General features: G+C 34.7%; 1 protein-coding gene across 4 annotated transcripts in view; it reads right to left on the bottom strand.

The window, feature by feature from the left end:
- The window catches only part of MYO6 (myosin VI), a 147,233-nt gene that overhangs the window by 14,988 nt on the left and 114,977 nt on the right, over positions 1-17,268 (bottom strand). For all 4 annotated transcript variants that reach the window (XM_047858979.1, XM_047858981.1, XM_047858982.1 and 1 more), the window contains exons 21-28: positions 15,372-15,502; positions 15,199-15,276; positions 13,280-13,409; positions 11,366-11,456; positions 10,064-10,214; positions 7,551-7,759; positions 6,817-6,895; positions 5,291-5,451 (exon numbers count right to left, since the gene is read on the bottom strand). In XM_047858979.1, the coding sequence (XP_047714935.1) occupies positions 5,291-5,451; positions 6,817-6,895; positions 7,551-7,759; positions 10,064-10,214; positions 11,366-11,456; positions 13,280-13,409; positions 15,199-15,276; positions 15,372-15,502 (1,030 nt within the window). The remainder of the gene's footprint in view (positions 1-5,290; positions 5,452-6,816; positions 6,896-7,550; positions 7,760-10,063; positions 10,215-11,365; positions 11,457-13,279; positions 13,410-15,198; positions 15,277-15,371; positions 15,503-17,268) is intronic.

Raw genomic sequence — 17,268 nt, 5'->3', positions numbered from 1 at the left:
TTTCATTCCGTTTGAGAGGACAGGTTCCTCTACCGAGACTGAGGTGGTGAGGGCCAGTGACAAACTGGGCAGTACTACCAACAAGGAACAGTCCCATCCAAAATGCCAACCGTTTCCCCACTGAGTATCACCGATTTAGAAGAACCCTGGTTTTTAGCTTTTTCTGTTAGGGTGGCATCAGGGTGAAGTGACATTTCTTGTACAGAAAATTTGCAAGGAAGAACAAACTATTCATGTAACAGGTTCCAGTCCAAATAATGAAGAGTGATTTAAAAATGTGACTTTGAGGTGACACTCATTTCCCCAAATTCCACTGCACTAACCTATTCAGATATTCTGACATTTCTTTCGCCATCTGTTCCCTATAAGAAAAATGACAATACAACATAGTTTTATAAAGACAACTATATAAATTACCTAAAAGATCTAAAAGTATAATTTAAAATGTATGTTTTAACAGGATTATTGATTTAACCATTCACTATCATTTTACTTTGTAAAAGTCTATAATATACTTTTCAAGATGGCATATAACCATAAAATACAGCACAATTTTTGTTTAAATACAGTTAAAGTTGTCTGAACTCCATTTTTGCAGGAGGAACTTTCAGATAAAATCTCATGAGAGCCAGGCTTTACGTATGGAATATAATTAGCATGTTCTAAATGCACACAAGAAACTTGGCAGGATATAGATTCTACACAAGGGTTTTTACACTGGGGTTGCTTAGTAAATATTAATTAGACAAGGCATAACAGTGGTAAACCAAGCTGATCTATTTTATGGTGTCAGAGTTTAACCTTTGATATATTCTAAACTCTAAAATTCTAAATCAAAGCATGCTTTAAAAAAATAAAAGAATTCAAATGCACCAAGTGCTTGTTAAATTAAACACCAGAAGTATTCTGACTTTCCAAGGATAAACATTTCCTGAAGGCAAAACTTATTTTTCTTTTATTCCTCAGGGAAGTATAACTTTTCTTAATATTTGTTTAATTCTGTGAAATGGGATAGATGTTTCATTGTGTTCATCAACAATTCATTAATTTCATTATTTTATTTTCCTATTTGTTTTTCTTTCTTCCTTCATAATCATTTTCTCACGGCTAATTCTATTCATCAAACTCTGGCAGCCTCAAAATCTTACACATCAACAAAAATCATAAGAAAAGAAAATGGTTATGTTTGCATCAGGGTGCAGTTTCCTGGATGCCTATCAGGAGCTCTGACCCTGATTTAAAGGAGTAAAGGACCTTTGTAATTCTTTCTTTGTAATGAACATTAGGGGCTGACAGGAGGACTATCCAAGCAAGCACAGTCAGAGAAAAAGTAATCTTTGAAAACTGATAATCAAGGATAATAAATACAAAGTAATAAACAGAAATATGTATTAAATTATATATTGAGCAATTCACTTATCAATCTCCATTTAGGCTAGTCAGAATTTTCTAACTTTCAAACTCAGCATGATTTTAATAAATATTTTTAATTCTATTATCACCCTACCTCAAGGTTTCTATCTTAGCATCCAAGAGCATCTCTGTTTCTACCATCTCTTTCTCCTAAACTTTCCTCCATTTCTTTTGCCACAGCAGGTTTTTTAAGGGAATTCATGGCCTTTCTAAGCTCGTTACCATGTGGCCTGTTGATGATATACAGATTTCTCCATATGCCCCAACACTACCCTGGATGGCAATCTCTACTGATTCAGCATCTCACCTGACCCTATATTACTGCTCTAGGAGCTGCACCAAAGAGACTAGACAGCAATGGTTCCTGCACCCAGGTGCTTTTTTCCTTCTAATTTTCCCAAACTATATGCAAACAGTCACCTTACACACTGGTTGCGGGGCTTATTTAATTCCAGCTCAAACAGTAACTATAAAGCTGTTGTCCTAATGGAGGGAAATAGCACCCAGAGATGTTTTCAAAATTTTTGGTGCCCTGTGGTATCAATGCTGTGGTGAAAGTATACTGCTGGCATCTGAGGAGGTGAAGGGCCAGGGGTGCCAAATGTCCAGCACAAGGAACAACTGCCCAGTGTCCCATGTGACATTGGCATGTCCACTGAAACTCACATATACACAAACATACAGGGTTTTTTTTTTCCCATGGTTTTAATATTCACAGAATTTTTCCAGAAATGCAACTACCGTATGGAAAGGAGACAACTCAACTCTGTTCAGAACTTTACAAAGTCCTGTTCAAAATTTCATGGCACCAACAGAACATTCCTTTATCAATTTGCATTTGTAACTGTCGCATTTATGGTAATGCTATGTATGAATAAAAACATCTGGAGTATTTGATTGTCCCAGTTGTGAGCAAGCACGTTCATATTAAAATATATATAGTATTTATAAAATATAAGCAAAAAATAACACAAATTTACTCCAATGAGGAAACTATTTCTCCTGAAAAGTAACCACAACTTTAAAAAAAAAAAGGTTAAAAAAAAAAGGTTGTATGACTAAATCAAATTTTGAAAAGAGAAATGACATACGGTGTCATTTTGGGTCTTGCTCCACTGCTTCTGTGAAAAATAATGTATTTTAGTTAATGTCAAAACCAATTCCAAATTGTGAAAATCTAGATTGTGCCAAATTTGTTTCAATGACTTTACTGATTAAAAAAAAAAAAGCAAAAAAACTGTTACCTTTATTTAATCTGAGATCACTCAAAATTTTAATGTTTAAAATTTTCATTAAAAATGAGAAAAGCATATTAAAGGCATTCAATGAAAATTAAAGAGCAAATATATTACATCTAGATTAGAAAATTCATAGTGTGAAGTGTGCTTGTTTTTTTACAGAATGTGAATATTATTTCATTATTTTAGGTAATGTGAAATCATCACTTTGCATCAAGGATCATATGTGTGATTAATTGATTAAGATCATATTTTACAACATATTATGTAGAAAACAATTCTTACTTAGAAGTTACTGGATAGGAATCCAACCTGGAAAAGTAACTTGGAATTGTTTAATGCAACAGAATCTATTTGCATATATTTTTAATGCACCACAGAACCCAAGAATGACATATTCATACTATATATGAAGAACAGGATTACTTGAAGAATTCTTACTTGTAAATTTGTCAGAAATAATTCAGTGCTAACAAAGGTGAAATAAACATTCAAAAACATTTACTTGTAGCCCATGGAGTACAATGAAATTATCAAACATGGAAAATATGTATAGGACATCATCCATAATGAAGTGCTAATGCTTGTAGTACAGAGTATAAAGTAACGAGGAGGTTCTGAAGGGAAGGAGCTCATGAGGACATGAGGGTCAGGAAAAGCTTTCCTGGAAAAGAACTTAAAGGGGCATTCCAGAGGAGGGGACACCAACCCAGAAACTGTCTCACAGGAAAACTGACACTAACTCTTTTGCCATTCAAGTCATAACTGCTTGAATATGTCCCAATTACTTAGTAGTGGTCCCATTACATAGCTAATTCTGCTTAACATAAACCACAGGTAACTTATCACTTATGTTAAATGTCCTGAATGATCCACTCTTTCTCTGAGACCACTCACCCTTGGAAGAAGTGCACCTTTTTAAAAAAAATTTTTTTGAGTTTTTAAATTATTTTTGAGAGAGAGAGAGAGAGAGAGAGAGAGAGAGAGAGAGAGAGAGAAAGCATGTGTGCACGAGCAGGGGAGTGGCAGAAAGAGAAGGAGAGGGAGAATCCCAAGCAGAAGCTTGGGAATCCCAAGCCGACGTGGAGATCAAACTCACAGTGAAATCATGACCTGAGCCAAAATCAAGAGTCAGAAGCCTAACCAACAGAGCCACCCAGGCACCCTAAGAAGTGCACCTTTCTGCAGATGAGAAGGAGTCCGCTTATGAGCCAGTATCTTATACATATTATATGGAATGGAACTGGATATAGTTTAATGTTTTGAAGGCTTAAACATAAAGCTTGGCCATGAATACCAATACTGACTGCAATAATGAGTATTAGAAACGAACTTCAGCTGTAATGAAGCCAGCTCGGTCAACTGCAGTACCTCCTCACACACAGAGAGGGCAGCTATAGGAGCTTGGTTCATAGGAGCTTGGCCCAGCTACTACTCAGTTACACTCAAAGGCTCTCAGCCATTCCAACATAACACAGGTGCAAGGAAGAGAAGAGCAGCTGAGCTGAGTCTGCAGTTTTAAGAGCCAGAGCCCGGAAAAATATTTTAATTATGGTGAAATGTTAGTAAAGAGCTCAAATACTGGACTCAAATCCAAGAGCTTAATAATTACTATAATACTTTGTGTGACAGGCCCGTTCAGTTTATTTAAATATAATATACTTTCAAATACAGTTCAGACCCCAGAGCTCTCCCAAAACTATCACTTAGTAGAAAAAGCACAAAGGTGACAACATACTCTTTTCCATCCTTTTGTTTTAGCTAAATAAAATCTAATCACTGCCTCTCCATTCCTACCAAGTTTTTCCTTTCACAAGGACATAGCGACATCTAGTGGTTGGTTGCATTTTAATTACTATTTTTCATCAACAGTACTCCGACATTCTGAAAAGCACGGTTACATAAATCTATGTGCCTCTCAATATTATACAACATATATATCTACATACAGGGGAACCCCACAAACTAGCTATGCTCTGATTTTATAAGTAAATAATCAAATTACTGAATGTTTCTACATTCTAAATTTTTTTTAATGAAAAAAGACCTTCCTGCAACTTTTAATAAGAACATCCATACTTCTCCACACTCCAATAAAATTCAGTACTTAGAGATAATTTGGAAAACTGGGGAGCCAATACATTTCAGTATCATAAATATTCCTTCTTGGAAAGGGAAATCTATTGAGAAACATGATGTGTGTGTAAAATTTTTCCTCATTGTAAATGTTAGGGTGTATATTAAATAAAAATTTGTATTAGAAAAATAATAAATCCCAACCTCAAATACATTAAACTGGATTATAATATATTCACTGATTTCTGTGCCAGTATTTAATGGCAGGTACCTAGAAATTAGATGTTTACTTTTTATACAATATTCCTTGACAATTTCAGAGTAAAAGTTGAGATGTTTCATGAACTGAAGTATCAGTTTTATTTTTCAATAGTTTAACAATTTGATGCAATCATCTGTCTCATTTGCTTGGGTATAAAAGTAGACACAAGTAATTTTAAAATGATTTTACTTAAAACAGATCAGGACCTAAAGAATACGACTGCCCTGGTCCCTTCATGCTGAAATAAGCAGCAGAGATGGAAAGAAAGCAGGGTGCTACACCCCACCCCGCAGCCCAGTACCTCCGGAGCACCAGGTCAGCCTGGGCCTCGTCGCTGATGAGCTCAGCTTCGCTCTGGGCGATCCTCAGGGCCAGCTCCCGGTCGCGGCGCTCCTGCTCCAGAACCGCCTGCTGCTGAGATTCCTCTTCCCGCTGTCGGGCCAGCTGCTCCTCCACTTCAGCCTGCCAAGGGCAGAAAGCTATCTCACCAAGTTCTCTCCACATGTTTACTTGACCATTTCCATTACTACTTAAAACTGCTCCACACAATTCCTTACTACAGGATACATATTGTTTAACCAGAAGTCTCTAGAGGCTCCATTCTCTTCTATGTTACAATTAATGCTTCCTCTCTTTCCCAAATCCAAAAGAAGGTAGACGAACCACAGTTCTGCCATTCTATCACCATGAGTATCCCAAATATCACATGAGAATCCTGGGTATCACATTAACGCCAAGACCTAGACAGATGTCAAGAATTTAAAGTGCTGGTTGTGCTCAGGATGAATTATGAAAGCCAAGACAAACAGAAACTCAAATATATGATCAACCATTCTCAGACATGGGCCTTTTAAAAAATGGGGGTGGTGGGGCGCCTGGGTGGCTCAGTCGGTTGAGCGTCCGACTTCGGCTCAGGTCATGATCTCACGGTCCGTGAGTTCGAGCCCCGCATCGGGCTCTGTGCTGACCGCTCAGGGCCTGGAGCCTGTTTCCAATTCTGTGCCTCCCTCTCTCTCTGACCCTCCCCCGTTCATGCTCTGTCTCTCTCTGTCTCAAAAATAAATAAACGTTAAAAAAAAATTTTTTTTAATAAAAATAAAAAAAATTAAAAATGGGGGTGGAGAGAATATCTTAATCCTAATCTACTGATACTAGTATCTACAAAGTTTTAAAATTATAATTATGTTGTAAGTGAATATTCATTGTATTGAATATTCATTGTATTGTATTGTATGTATTGTATTCATTGTATTGAATATTCATTGTATATAAAGTGTAATAACAATAACAACAAACTAGTATTTACTGGACTGCGCACTTAGGTTCTAGGTGCTTTAACAGGGGCACCTGGGTGGTTCCGTAGGTTGATTTTGGCTCAGGTCATTATCTCATGGTTTGCGAATTCAAGGCCTACATCAGGCTCTGTGCTGGGAACGCAGAGACTGCTTGGGATTTTCCCTCTCTCCCCTCTCTCTCTCTCAAAATAAATAAACTTAAAAAAAAATTCTTTAACATGTGTCAACTCATTTAATGCTCACAACTATCATTTATCCCTATTCCACAAAGAAAAAACTATAGCCCATAGTCACTCATGGTGATTTGTTCAATGTCACCGTATCTATCAACGACAGAGTCTGGATTTGAAGTCACTTCCCTACTTCCAAAGTTCCTTCCCATAACCACTTCAGAAAATGCCTTTTGTCTCTGGGGTAAACCAATGACAGCTTATCTAGCAAATCAAGGTTTTGTTTTCAACTTCTTTTGTTTTATAATTTTGTAGATTCTCTTTTGATACAAATTCAGTCTGATTATCTAATAAATACATACCTGAATACGTTTTTCATCATCTTCCCTTTTCTTTCTCTCTTCTTCTTCTTGTTTTCTCTTTGCTTCCATCTCAAGTTTCCTATGAAAAAATAGAAAACTCCTCAAAAATTTATTGAAGAAATCCATCAGAAGGCAATTTAACTATTAATAAACAAAGGTTACAAAATAAGAACTCAAATTAACCTCTTGGCCTTATGCATTATTAGCTTTGAAAATAATAAAATCTAACTCTACTGACAGTAATTTTTCTGAAATAAACAAAAAAATACAATTATATTCTATAACCTTTAAATCTGTAGATTAACTTTGTTATAAACCCTAGTTACAACGTCCTGATCACACGTCTCCCTCTCCTGCTTCTCCAACTAAACAACTCTTAACACTTCTTCTGTCTGCCCTATGGTGGCAACCTTCCAAAAAGTTATCAGTTTTAAAACTGCAGAAAAGTAGAAGTGCCTTTTTATTGTTTATAAAATAACAACAATCCTAGCTATAAAAAGAAGTTAAGAAATCCTCAGGTGTAAGAGTCTAACCAAAACTCAGATTATAATTAAAATTATTTTATGTTATTATTATAAAATGAACTTGTGTTTTCTATTTTAAAACTTATCTAAAATTAGTTTTAATATAAGAACATAATGTTTTAAAGTAAGAATATTCATTAACCAATATTAACACCAAAAATTTACTATTCTGTTAGCTTCCAATTCAAAACAGTAATATAAATTCCTTACATCCGCCTTTCCTCCTCTTCCTTTCTTCGACGTTGTTCATCTTCCTCACGTCTTTTTCTTTCTTTTTCCATTTCTTCTTGAATACGCCTCAGCCGTTCTGCTTCCTCTTCCTGCTGTTTTTTTTTCTGTAATGCGCTGAGGAGTTCCTCTGAGCTTTTAACTAGTGCATCATATTCTCTCTGTATTTGTTCCCTTGTCATCATAGTGGACTTAAGAACAAAATAATAAGCACGTACTTAAAAAAATTAGCTCTTCTATTGCACAATGTGAATATACTGAATGCTACTGAATCACACATTTAAAAATGGTTATGATGGTTATGTTAAAAATGGATTGGTTAATATTACATACTTTTACCACAAGAAAAAAATATATATATATACACACAAATACAGCAAACACTGGAAAAGTTGGTAAGCAGTAAGGCCATTATCTTTGTTATACTACTGGTACACTAATGTTCAAAAATATTTTGTTATCTCTGCAGACAAATACTTGAGTCTATTTCCTATTAATCAAGTAATAAAATATCTAAGGGTGTACTGTAGACAAAGCAACATTACTATAGTTGAAAATTATGTTTTAAGGAATGATTTGTTAATTTTGCTTTTGTTTACTATTCTTTTTCAATAGATGTCTTTTATTTTTTTTCTATTAAGTATAATTTATTGTCAAATTGGTTTCCATACAACAACCAGTGCTCATCCCAACAGGTGCCCTCCTCAATGCACATCACCCACTTTCCCCTCCCTCCCACCCCCCATCAGCCCTCAGTTTGTTCTGAGTATTGAAGAGTCTCTTATGCTTTGCCTCCCTCCCTCTCTGTAACTTTCTTTTTCCCCTTCCCCTCCCCCATGGTCTTCTGTTAAGTTTCTCAGGATCCACATATGAGTGAAAACATATGGTATCTGTCTTTCTCTGACTGACTTATTTCACTTAGCATAACACACTCCAGTTCCATCCCTGTTGCTGCAAATGGCCAGATTTCATTCTTTCTGATTGCCAAGTAGTATTCCATTGTATATATAAACCACATCTTCTTTATCCGTTCATCAGTTGATGGACATTTAGGCTCTTTCCATAATTTGGCTATTGTTGAAAGTGCTGCTATAAACATTGGGGTACAAGTGCCCCTATGCATCAGCACTCCTGTAGCCCTTGGGTAAATTCCTAGCAGTGCTATTGCTGGGTCACAGGGTAGGTCTATTTTTAATTTTTTGAGGAACCTCCACACTGTTTTCCAGAGCGGCTGCACCAGTTTGCATTCCCACCAACAGTACAAGAGGGTTCCCATTTCTCCACATCCTCTCCAGCATCTACAGACTCCTGAGTTGTGCATTTTAGCCGCTCTGACCGGCGTGAGGTGGTATCTCAGTGTGGTTTTGATTTGTTTACTATTCTTTAATAAGTAAAAGGAATTGTACCAAGGGCATATTTAAGAAATTATTAAATACACCCAAAATTGTTGGATGATTTTCCTAAGTGAGCTTCCAAAAATTGCAGCTGGGTTGATGTTCATTGAGATAAAACCACATACAGAGAAACGGCTACTGACAGATTTGTAAAATCAGTTAAGTTTATCCAAAGCATTTTCATTCTTCTCTTGAGCTCCTTTCTCCATTCTCCCTCCAAGATTTGCCACTGTCTACTTAAAATATCGGCAGAAAATATGTGCTTGCTTTAAGATATTATAGCCTGCATCAATACATGACTTATGGATAAGAAAAACATTAAGACCCTAAAATATAACAGAATAGGCTTGAAGAAACAGATGTACTATAATTAACAAGCAAGCATATAGAAAACATTTTCAATCCCTCTGGTACTTAAATAAATGAAAATCAATACAAAAAAAGAGGCCCCATTTTTTTCTCTAAAAAAACTTGGGGGAAAATTAATTGCTAAGTTTAAAACACTTAAGTAGTTCATGATATAGCCTATATAAAGATAATGTAATGACAGGGACAAGGCATATAACATAACAATAAGGGCACAAAATCAAATTGTGAGAACTTTACAAGCATATGTGCCTCTAAAAAACGCCTGGAAGGTGACTGACTATCCAACAGTGTAACAGCTGAATGTGTCACTGTCTGGGGTTAAGGGTTTTTTGGTGGTTTTCTCCACATTTTCCATAATATTACATTACTTTTATAATTTGAAAATTAGTTTCTGAAGGTAAAAAACATGAAACAAATTAAAATAATTTGCATTAATCCTCTCTCAGTGATGATTACTCAAAAGCTTACCAACAGAGTATAGTATTTTAATTACTATTTGGGAGGGGGTTTTCCTAACAAAAGATGAAATTGCATAAAAACTGTCTTATTTTTTCACTATAAAAATTTTCAAACATAGAACAATACAATGGTCATCACTTGCCATCACTGAGACTCAACATGTGTAACGTTTTATATCTTTAAAAAAAGGACACCTTTCTATACAATTCAATATGAACCACAAAGTATAATAAATTGTTTAAAAAATCAGTCATTTGGATCAAAATTCCATACCTTAATTTTGGCCATTAAAGCATCAATAGAAATTTCAAGGTCCTTGACCTGTTTATTCACCTCTGGTTTTCCATCTTTCAATGCATTTACTACTTCATTAAATTTATCGAGTCGTTTTTTCAGTGTGCCGACCTTAACCAGTCCATCGATGCTGTAAACATAATACTTCATCAAGGTTTAATTTCACCACTCAATGCCATGCATAGATTTTTCATCTTAATAAAATGCCAAATAAACATCTTGCTATAAATAGGGTATTTCACTTCTGTTTTCATATTGTCTAGGATTCTCTTTTTTAGATCTCTTGTTGAAAGTAAAAAAGAAATAAATATGGGTGTGAATGACACTGATACCTGTTAGTATCTTAGCCTTCTTTATTTACATGAAAAATTTCAGAATTCAAATTATAGAAGAAGTTAGAAGAGTTATCTAATCACTTTGATGAGATTTAAGGATTAACAGTTATACAGGCCTCTAAGTTTAAAAAGTCTAAATAAGACTCAAATAAAAAGACTAAATAAAAAGACTAAACAGTGAGACAATATAATTCCTATACATGATCTTGAGAATTATGGTGACAACATTAATGTTTTTAAAAACAATGCCAAAAAAATAAAAAAATAATAAAAACAATGCCAATTTGTCATTTATCAAGAAACTCAAGCCACTAAAATAATTAGAATAAAAGAGCTTCTTTTAGCCATTTATTTCAACCTTTTATAGTATTTTCATTTTTGTAAGCTACTTCAAATCCTTTTGTAGAATAAGGCAAGTAATTAAATAATGAAATAATTAATTAATTTCAAATACATAATATAAAATAACAGATTAATACATCTTTTTACAAAGAACACTAGTAAGGAGAAAACTCTGTAAGTATCCAAACTGCTCTTCATTGACCTTATAGCCATTTTATATTAGGGTAAATAGGTTTAATAGGGTTCTTTAGGCACTATTTTTTTTAATGTTTATTTTTATTTTTGAATGAAAGAGAGAGAGAGAGTGAGTGGAAGAGGGGCAGAGAGAGAGGGAGACACAGAATCTGAAGCAGGCTCCAAGCTCTGATCTGTCAGCAACAGAGCCCGATGCGAGGCTCAAACTCACAAACCGCAAGATCATGACCTGAGCTGAAGTCGGACATTTAACAGACTGAGCCACCCAGATGCCCCTATATTTTTTATTTCAAATTTTTATTTAAATTCTAGTTGGTTAACATACATGGTAAAATTGGTTTCAGGTGTAGAATTCATCACTCACATATAACACCAAGTGCTTATCCTAACAAGGCACTATTCATCTTACCGAGGTTTGTGTCTCCTTTTGCAAAGCCACATTCTAATAGTTTTTTGCATTTTAATGCAGGCTTCAGCTCGATATTTTATTTTGTTTTTCACTACATATGAGAGGAAAATACAATGACAGAAAATTATTCAGTTTAAATCAGGCATATAATATTCTTAAAAACCACTCATTTCCACACAGCAATTTTCAGGAAACATGAAATCTTGACAAACACATTAGACCAGACATCAAAATCGGGAAGTTTAATATTTCTGTAATTCCTTACACTTCTTAAAACAAAAAGTACATCATGTATGTGGCTAGGTTTACACCTTAAACATACTATTTCCTTATTATGTCACACTATTGCTTCCCAAACTGTCCTAGGCAATACTGGTCTATTAAATGTTAACAGGTATGTCTTGAAAGAAGGATTCGCTTGTCAAATAAATTTACAAAAAGCTATATGCTATACCTCCTTCAGGAGATGCACTGTGAACATACAAAGTAAAGCCTCTGAGAGCCCTACAGTAAAGAAACCTGTTTAAATTACACTTAGAACATCTTACACTAATCTGACCTTTGAACCTTTTTTTCAGAGCTTCCCTATTAACATCTTTCAAAGATTCTGTCTGGTTACCAACTTCACCACTGCAGAACACAGTCCACAAACAACTGGTATAGCATAGATAATTTACATACAATGTATTTTCCATCATAATGCAACTATAAAGCTGAAAGCCTTGAACCATAGTGACAAATGTGTCTATATTTTACTTGGAAACTATGGGAAAAAGAGCTTTTGTCATCTTTTTTATTATAGTTGTCTTTTTATCTATATGCACAATTGTCTAATAAAAAAACCTCAATAATAATCCTTGCTTGCAGATTTCCTTTCCATTAAGTCAAAGGAATTTTATTTTTCTTTTAATAAAGTACACCTTACTGAATCCTTTTTGTATGCCTAGCACTGGTGAGTAGGGAAAAGGGAGGGGCAGCTGTAAATTTAATCAAGTTACTGACAATAATTCTATACAATTAAATATTTGCCATAAACCCTCAGGTAACCCAAAAACATTCTGCCCCTAACCCTTGTTTTAGACACAAATAGTTACTATGACCTAGCAGACACACACGAAGTAGCAGCTCAGTCCAGTGTGTCAGAACAGGGTCTGAATGAGCAGTGGCAGGAGAAGAGGTTTGGAAAGGGAAGCTGAAACCTGGTTTCACAGGGTCTTGAAAGACATTCTAAGACTTTGCCCTACATCAAAGGAAAGCCTTAATAAAAGACATTCTAAGACTTTGCCCTGTATTAAAGGAAAGCCTTAATAAAAGGCTTTAGTTTAGAGAGGAACTCTAGGAAGAGAACTCCTGGGAAGCCAAGGAAACTCGGTTTGGGAGCTACTGCAGCTAACATGTGAGCGGGGAAGTGGGGCTCCACTAAGTCCCTGGCAATAAAGAGGAAAGAATGTACAGCACTTGGAGGAAGAATCAATAGGATGGCAAGACTTCAGGGACAAAAAGGGAGAGACACCATTACAATCTTGAAATTTCTGGTGTGTGTACCGGTGAAGCCATGCAGGTGGAAAGAGAAAAGTTCTGGCTTAAGTCTGAGAGACTGGGGGGGTCAGGTAGGAGGAGCAGGAGGAATCAAGACTGAGTTCTGTTTCTGTTTTGTTTAGGACACAGTGAAATTAATTTTCCCATAACACATTTGGATAAAGAAGATAAATATCACACATTAAAAAATATTTTTTTTAAAAGTCCACAAATAATCATTTACCATGTATATAGTACATACCAAGTGTTACGTACAGCCTGAATAAGTAACGTGGTCCCTGTGGCCCGTCACTCACCACTCAGGCTTTATAACATTCCACAAACCGACTCATTTCCAAAGTAATTACAGATCTTGGTATGATAGAAAACACCTACGTTTGATGACTGAGAGGGAGCACCACTGAACTTTCTTCCAGCGACTGCAGACAAGCCAGTGATTGACTCTTTTAACCAGTTCTGCTAAATGGTCAGGGTCAGACTTCATAATCTGATCAAATTCTGCAAACTAGGAAATAAAATAATTTAGCAGCAGTATCAAAAGAAAATGTGTTTGAACACAAAGAGAGATACAAAATACTAGAAGTCAAAGCTAGTATCTAACTTTCTAGAAATTATCACAATCCAATAACAGACCCAAGTCTCAAGAGAGTACAGAGCAAATTCAAACATATCCAGTTGTATTTTGCTGCCTTCCTCTTCCATCAGCATCCTTTTCCGGAGGGGTAATCAGGGCTTACTCATTGCTAGTTAGCAAATTTAACAATAAAAGTAGAAAAAATCTTAAATGACAATTACAGACGATTGGCAAAAAGGTTTTACTGAGAAAAGAGTGAAATTAAGGGCTGTTTCTGAACTGGTTCATCCACATACTCTGATATCTGTATACAGCTTCTGATAAGTGAAGGTCAGCTATATAATGTCAGGTACCACTATACTATTCTCACTCTCCCAACTTCCATCCCTATTTTGGTCAGATATAAAAATTGCTACTAAGAGACAGACAACACAAATAAAACGGCCATGAGGTTACTAAAAAATAAAATCCATTATTTTCATAATTTACCACCAAATTATAAAATGATTTCTATCCTTTATTAAATATCTCACTATAATATATTGAGGATGTCACACACCTATCAATAAATGGCTTCTTATAATCAAAATTAAGTTAAAGGTAACATAACAAGATTAAAGATCTTTGAACTCTTGCCTTGTGCTTTCAACATATGTTTCTAATTAATTTTTCTGGGGGCAAAATAAGACCAAGTGTTTTCTCAGGCTACTAATTCTAAAATTATTACTAAAGCCCTGAAATAAGAGAAATGTCGAGCTTATGATAAATATGTATGATTATATAGCTAAGCCAACTATGAATATACATTTTTAATTTTTTTCTTTTATAAGAAATGGTATGGGTTCTCTGCAGTAAAAATATTCAAAATGGAAATGCATACATTGGTAATGAATTACACAGGTTTTTATATCATGCTCAAAAATGTGAAATCAGATTTATTACTATCATTAATCTAGTCTTCAAGGCACTAGAGATATTTATTAATGACACTGCTAAGTCAAACAAATATGGTTGGCTATTATATAATAAGAGTTGTGTTTAAAATTATGAGGATGCAATTATTCACTCAATATTAATGAAGTCAGGAATGGTGAAAATGTTATGAACAGATTGTGAATAACATTTAGGTATTTGTTTTGTACACACATTATGAAATATTCTATAACTCAGTCTTATAACCTAGTACAAGAATCTATAAATACAAAAACTATGGGTTAGCCTAAAATTATGTCACCTACAAAAGTATTTACACATTCATTCATTCTAAGATTTGAAAGAAGTTGGTACAAACCTCAGTCCAATTTCCTGTACCTTAAACATCTATTTATACTCTAATAGAACTTATTCTTACAATGAAGACTCAAAAGTACTGTGAAATTTTTCATTATTGAAGACTGAATTAATATGTTTTAGAAAATGTTTCAACTTTTTAAAAACATAAACATTTTCTGGTTAATCCTTATTTAAGCAAAAAAATCCAATTAAACAATGCTCTGACTCCAGTACTTCCAAATGTGAAATAAAAACTGTAAAACTTATACAGAGTAGTACACATTGTAAACTTCTAACAAGTAGAGAAACTGTGTACACACACACACACATATGCATACTATTACTGATACTCATATAATTCATGAATAATAAGAATTACTAAACACTTCAAAACATGCCTTGACTCCAACATTCATCATGTTAAACTTTAAAATACAAATGTACTTACCTTGCCAGGCCTAAAAAATACTTTTGTTAACCCAAACTTGTAGTCAATTTCATTCAAGCCCAAAGCTTTAAAAAGAGCCTGAAAAATAAAAGTTCAAAAGTTAAATGCCAAATAGTAGTTAGCAAGAATGACAGTTCATAGCTAAGAAATTTCAATTTAGGCAGTATTCATACCTTGCAAAACAGTCTTGGATCTAATCTTGCAAGTTTATCTGGCATATACTTTTTATACATGTTGTAGAGTTCATGAAAGGAAGCTCGTGATGGGAAACCACCCTGCATTAAGTCCAAAACAGACACCATACCTAGATTCATAAACAAACACAAATTACTGCCAATCTCTGCACCGAAGTCCAAAAATAACTTGTGAATGATCAATTTTATAAATTAATGTTTAGAAAGGGGCAATTTATACGAATCATCAGCAAAGAACTATTACATAGGGACTATCATGTCCATACTCAATATGTACCAACTTATCCACCACCTAAAACTATTGTAGCAAATTTCATCTAAAACCAGCAGGACTAATCATTTTCTAGGGCACAAACTACTAGTCTCTAGAAAGCTCAAATCTAGTTTGTATCTTTTTTCTGCTAAAAACCTATGCCACAATCAACAGTATAGGAGGTAAAGGCCTACATTAATTCACTTTCTAAGTCCTGAGGTTAATTCTTTAAAAAGATTCCTAATAGAGTCTCTAAGAAGTAGCCCCAACTTCTCACTCAAGCTTATACAAGGCAAAAGAGAAAGAAAGGGGAGCTCAGTATTTCACTATAAAGATCCCTTTTCACTCACCTCTCAAAGAAGATAGTCTATTGGGGTAAAGAGAGTCTATAGGAGTATCTATTTTCAGTATAACTCTAGTACGTCTAATTTGAGCCTTGAGTCAGTGTGAAATTTTCACGACAGAAAAGCATACGGTAGTCCGGGAAAGGTTCAACAATTGTAGATAATGCCAGGACTTTTATTTACAAAAAGGCCTGTATTTCACTCTCTGATACTTTCATATCAATGGAGATAATAAGATTACTCAACAAAGCGTTAAGACAAATGGCTAGCCATTTAGAAAACAAATGTTAACACTGGACACCGGATCCCTCCTCACTCCTTATACCAAAATAAATTCCTGGTGGTCAAAAATTTAAATTGGCAAAATGAAACTACAAAATATATTTTTTTTAAATAAGTGGATTGTTATTTTAAAAATAATCTCCCAGGAAAGATATCTTTTCTAGAGAGTCAGACTGAATTTTAACCTATCAGACTGGCAAAGGTATAAAACACCAATAGTACTCGAAGTTGACCAATAGTACTCAAAGTGTAAGAAAACACACACATATACTACTGGTGGGAAAGTAAACCAGTGCAACAATTTTGGATGGCAATTTGGAAATATTTATCCCCTTGACTCAGTACTTTCTACTTCTACTTCTATGAATCTATCCTACAACTTGTCACACATGTGGACAAAAATGCACATTGAGAATGCACACATGTCCACTGGATCGCTGAAATAGAAAAAAATACAGAAATAACTTAAATATCAATGAATTAAATGATATTACAACCATATGGCAGAATATGGTGTATTAATTTAAAAGAATGGGCAAAGCTTTATTTAACCAATACAAAAAATATACCCAAGACACAAAACTAAGTCATCACACCTGAGAAGACTTTTTAGTTATTATTATTGTGTACTATTTGATTTTTTCTTAGAGTCAACTATATAACTATTATAATTTTTAATACTAATTAACGAAGCACATAAAGGCAATCATTCCTAAGGAAAGAAATCTCTAAAACTAAATCTAGTTAGCTCTAGGCTCTGCTCAAGAAGTAAAGATTTGGCTAGTATTGTTACAATTCTTGCCCATGTATATCAAATAAACAAGTACCCTTGGGAACGTACACATGTGCCACCTCTGAGTCCCCTAGCTTGCTCTGTAGCTGAAGACAACATATGAACTTACAAAAGTTCATTAAGAATTTCATGAAGCTTCGGGGAGCCTGGGAGGCTTGGTCAGTTGGGCACCTGACTTCAGCTCAGGTCATGATCTCACCACTC

This window comes from Prionailurus viverrinus, chromosome B2, assembly GCF_022837055.1.
Source record: "Prionailurus viverrinus isolate Anna chromosome B2, UM_Priviv_1.0, whole genome shotgun sequence".
In the NCBI taxonomy this organism is placed as follows: domain Eukaryota; kingdom Metazoa; phylum Chordata; class Mammalia; order Carnivora; family Felidae; genus Prionailurus; species Prionailurus viverrinus.
The sequence above is the reverse complement of the archived record's forward strand: the minus strand, read 5'-3'. Positions and strand labels throughout refer to the sequence as shown.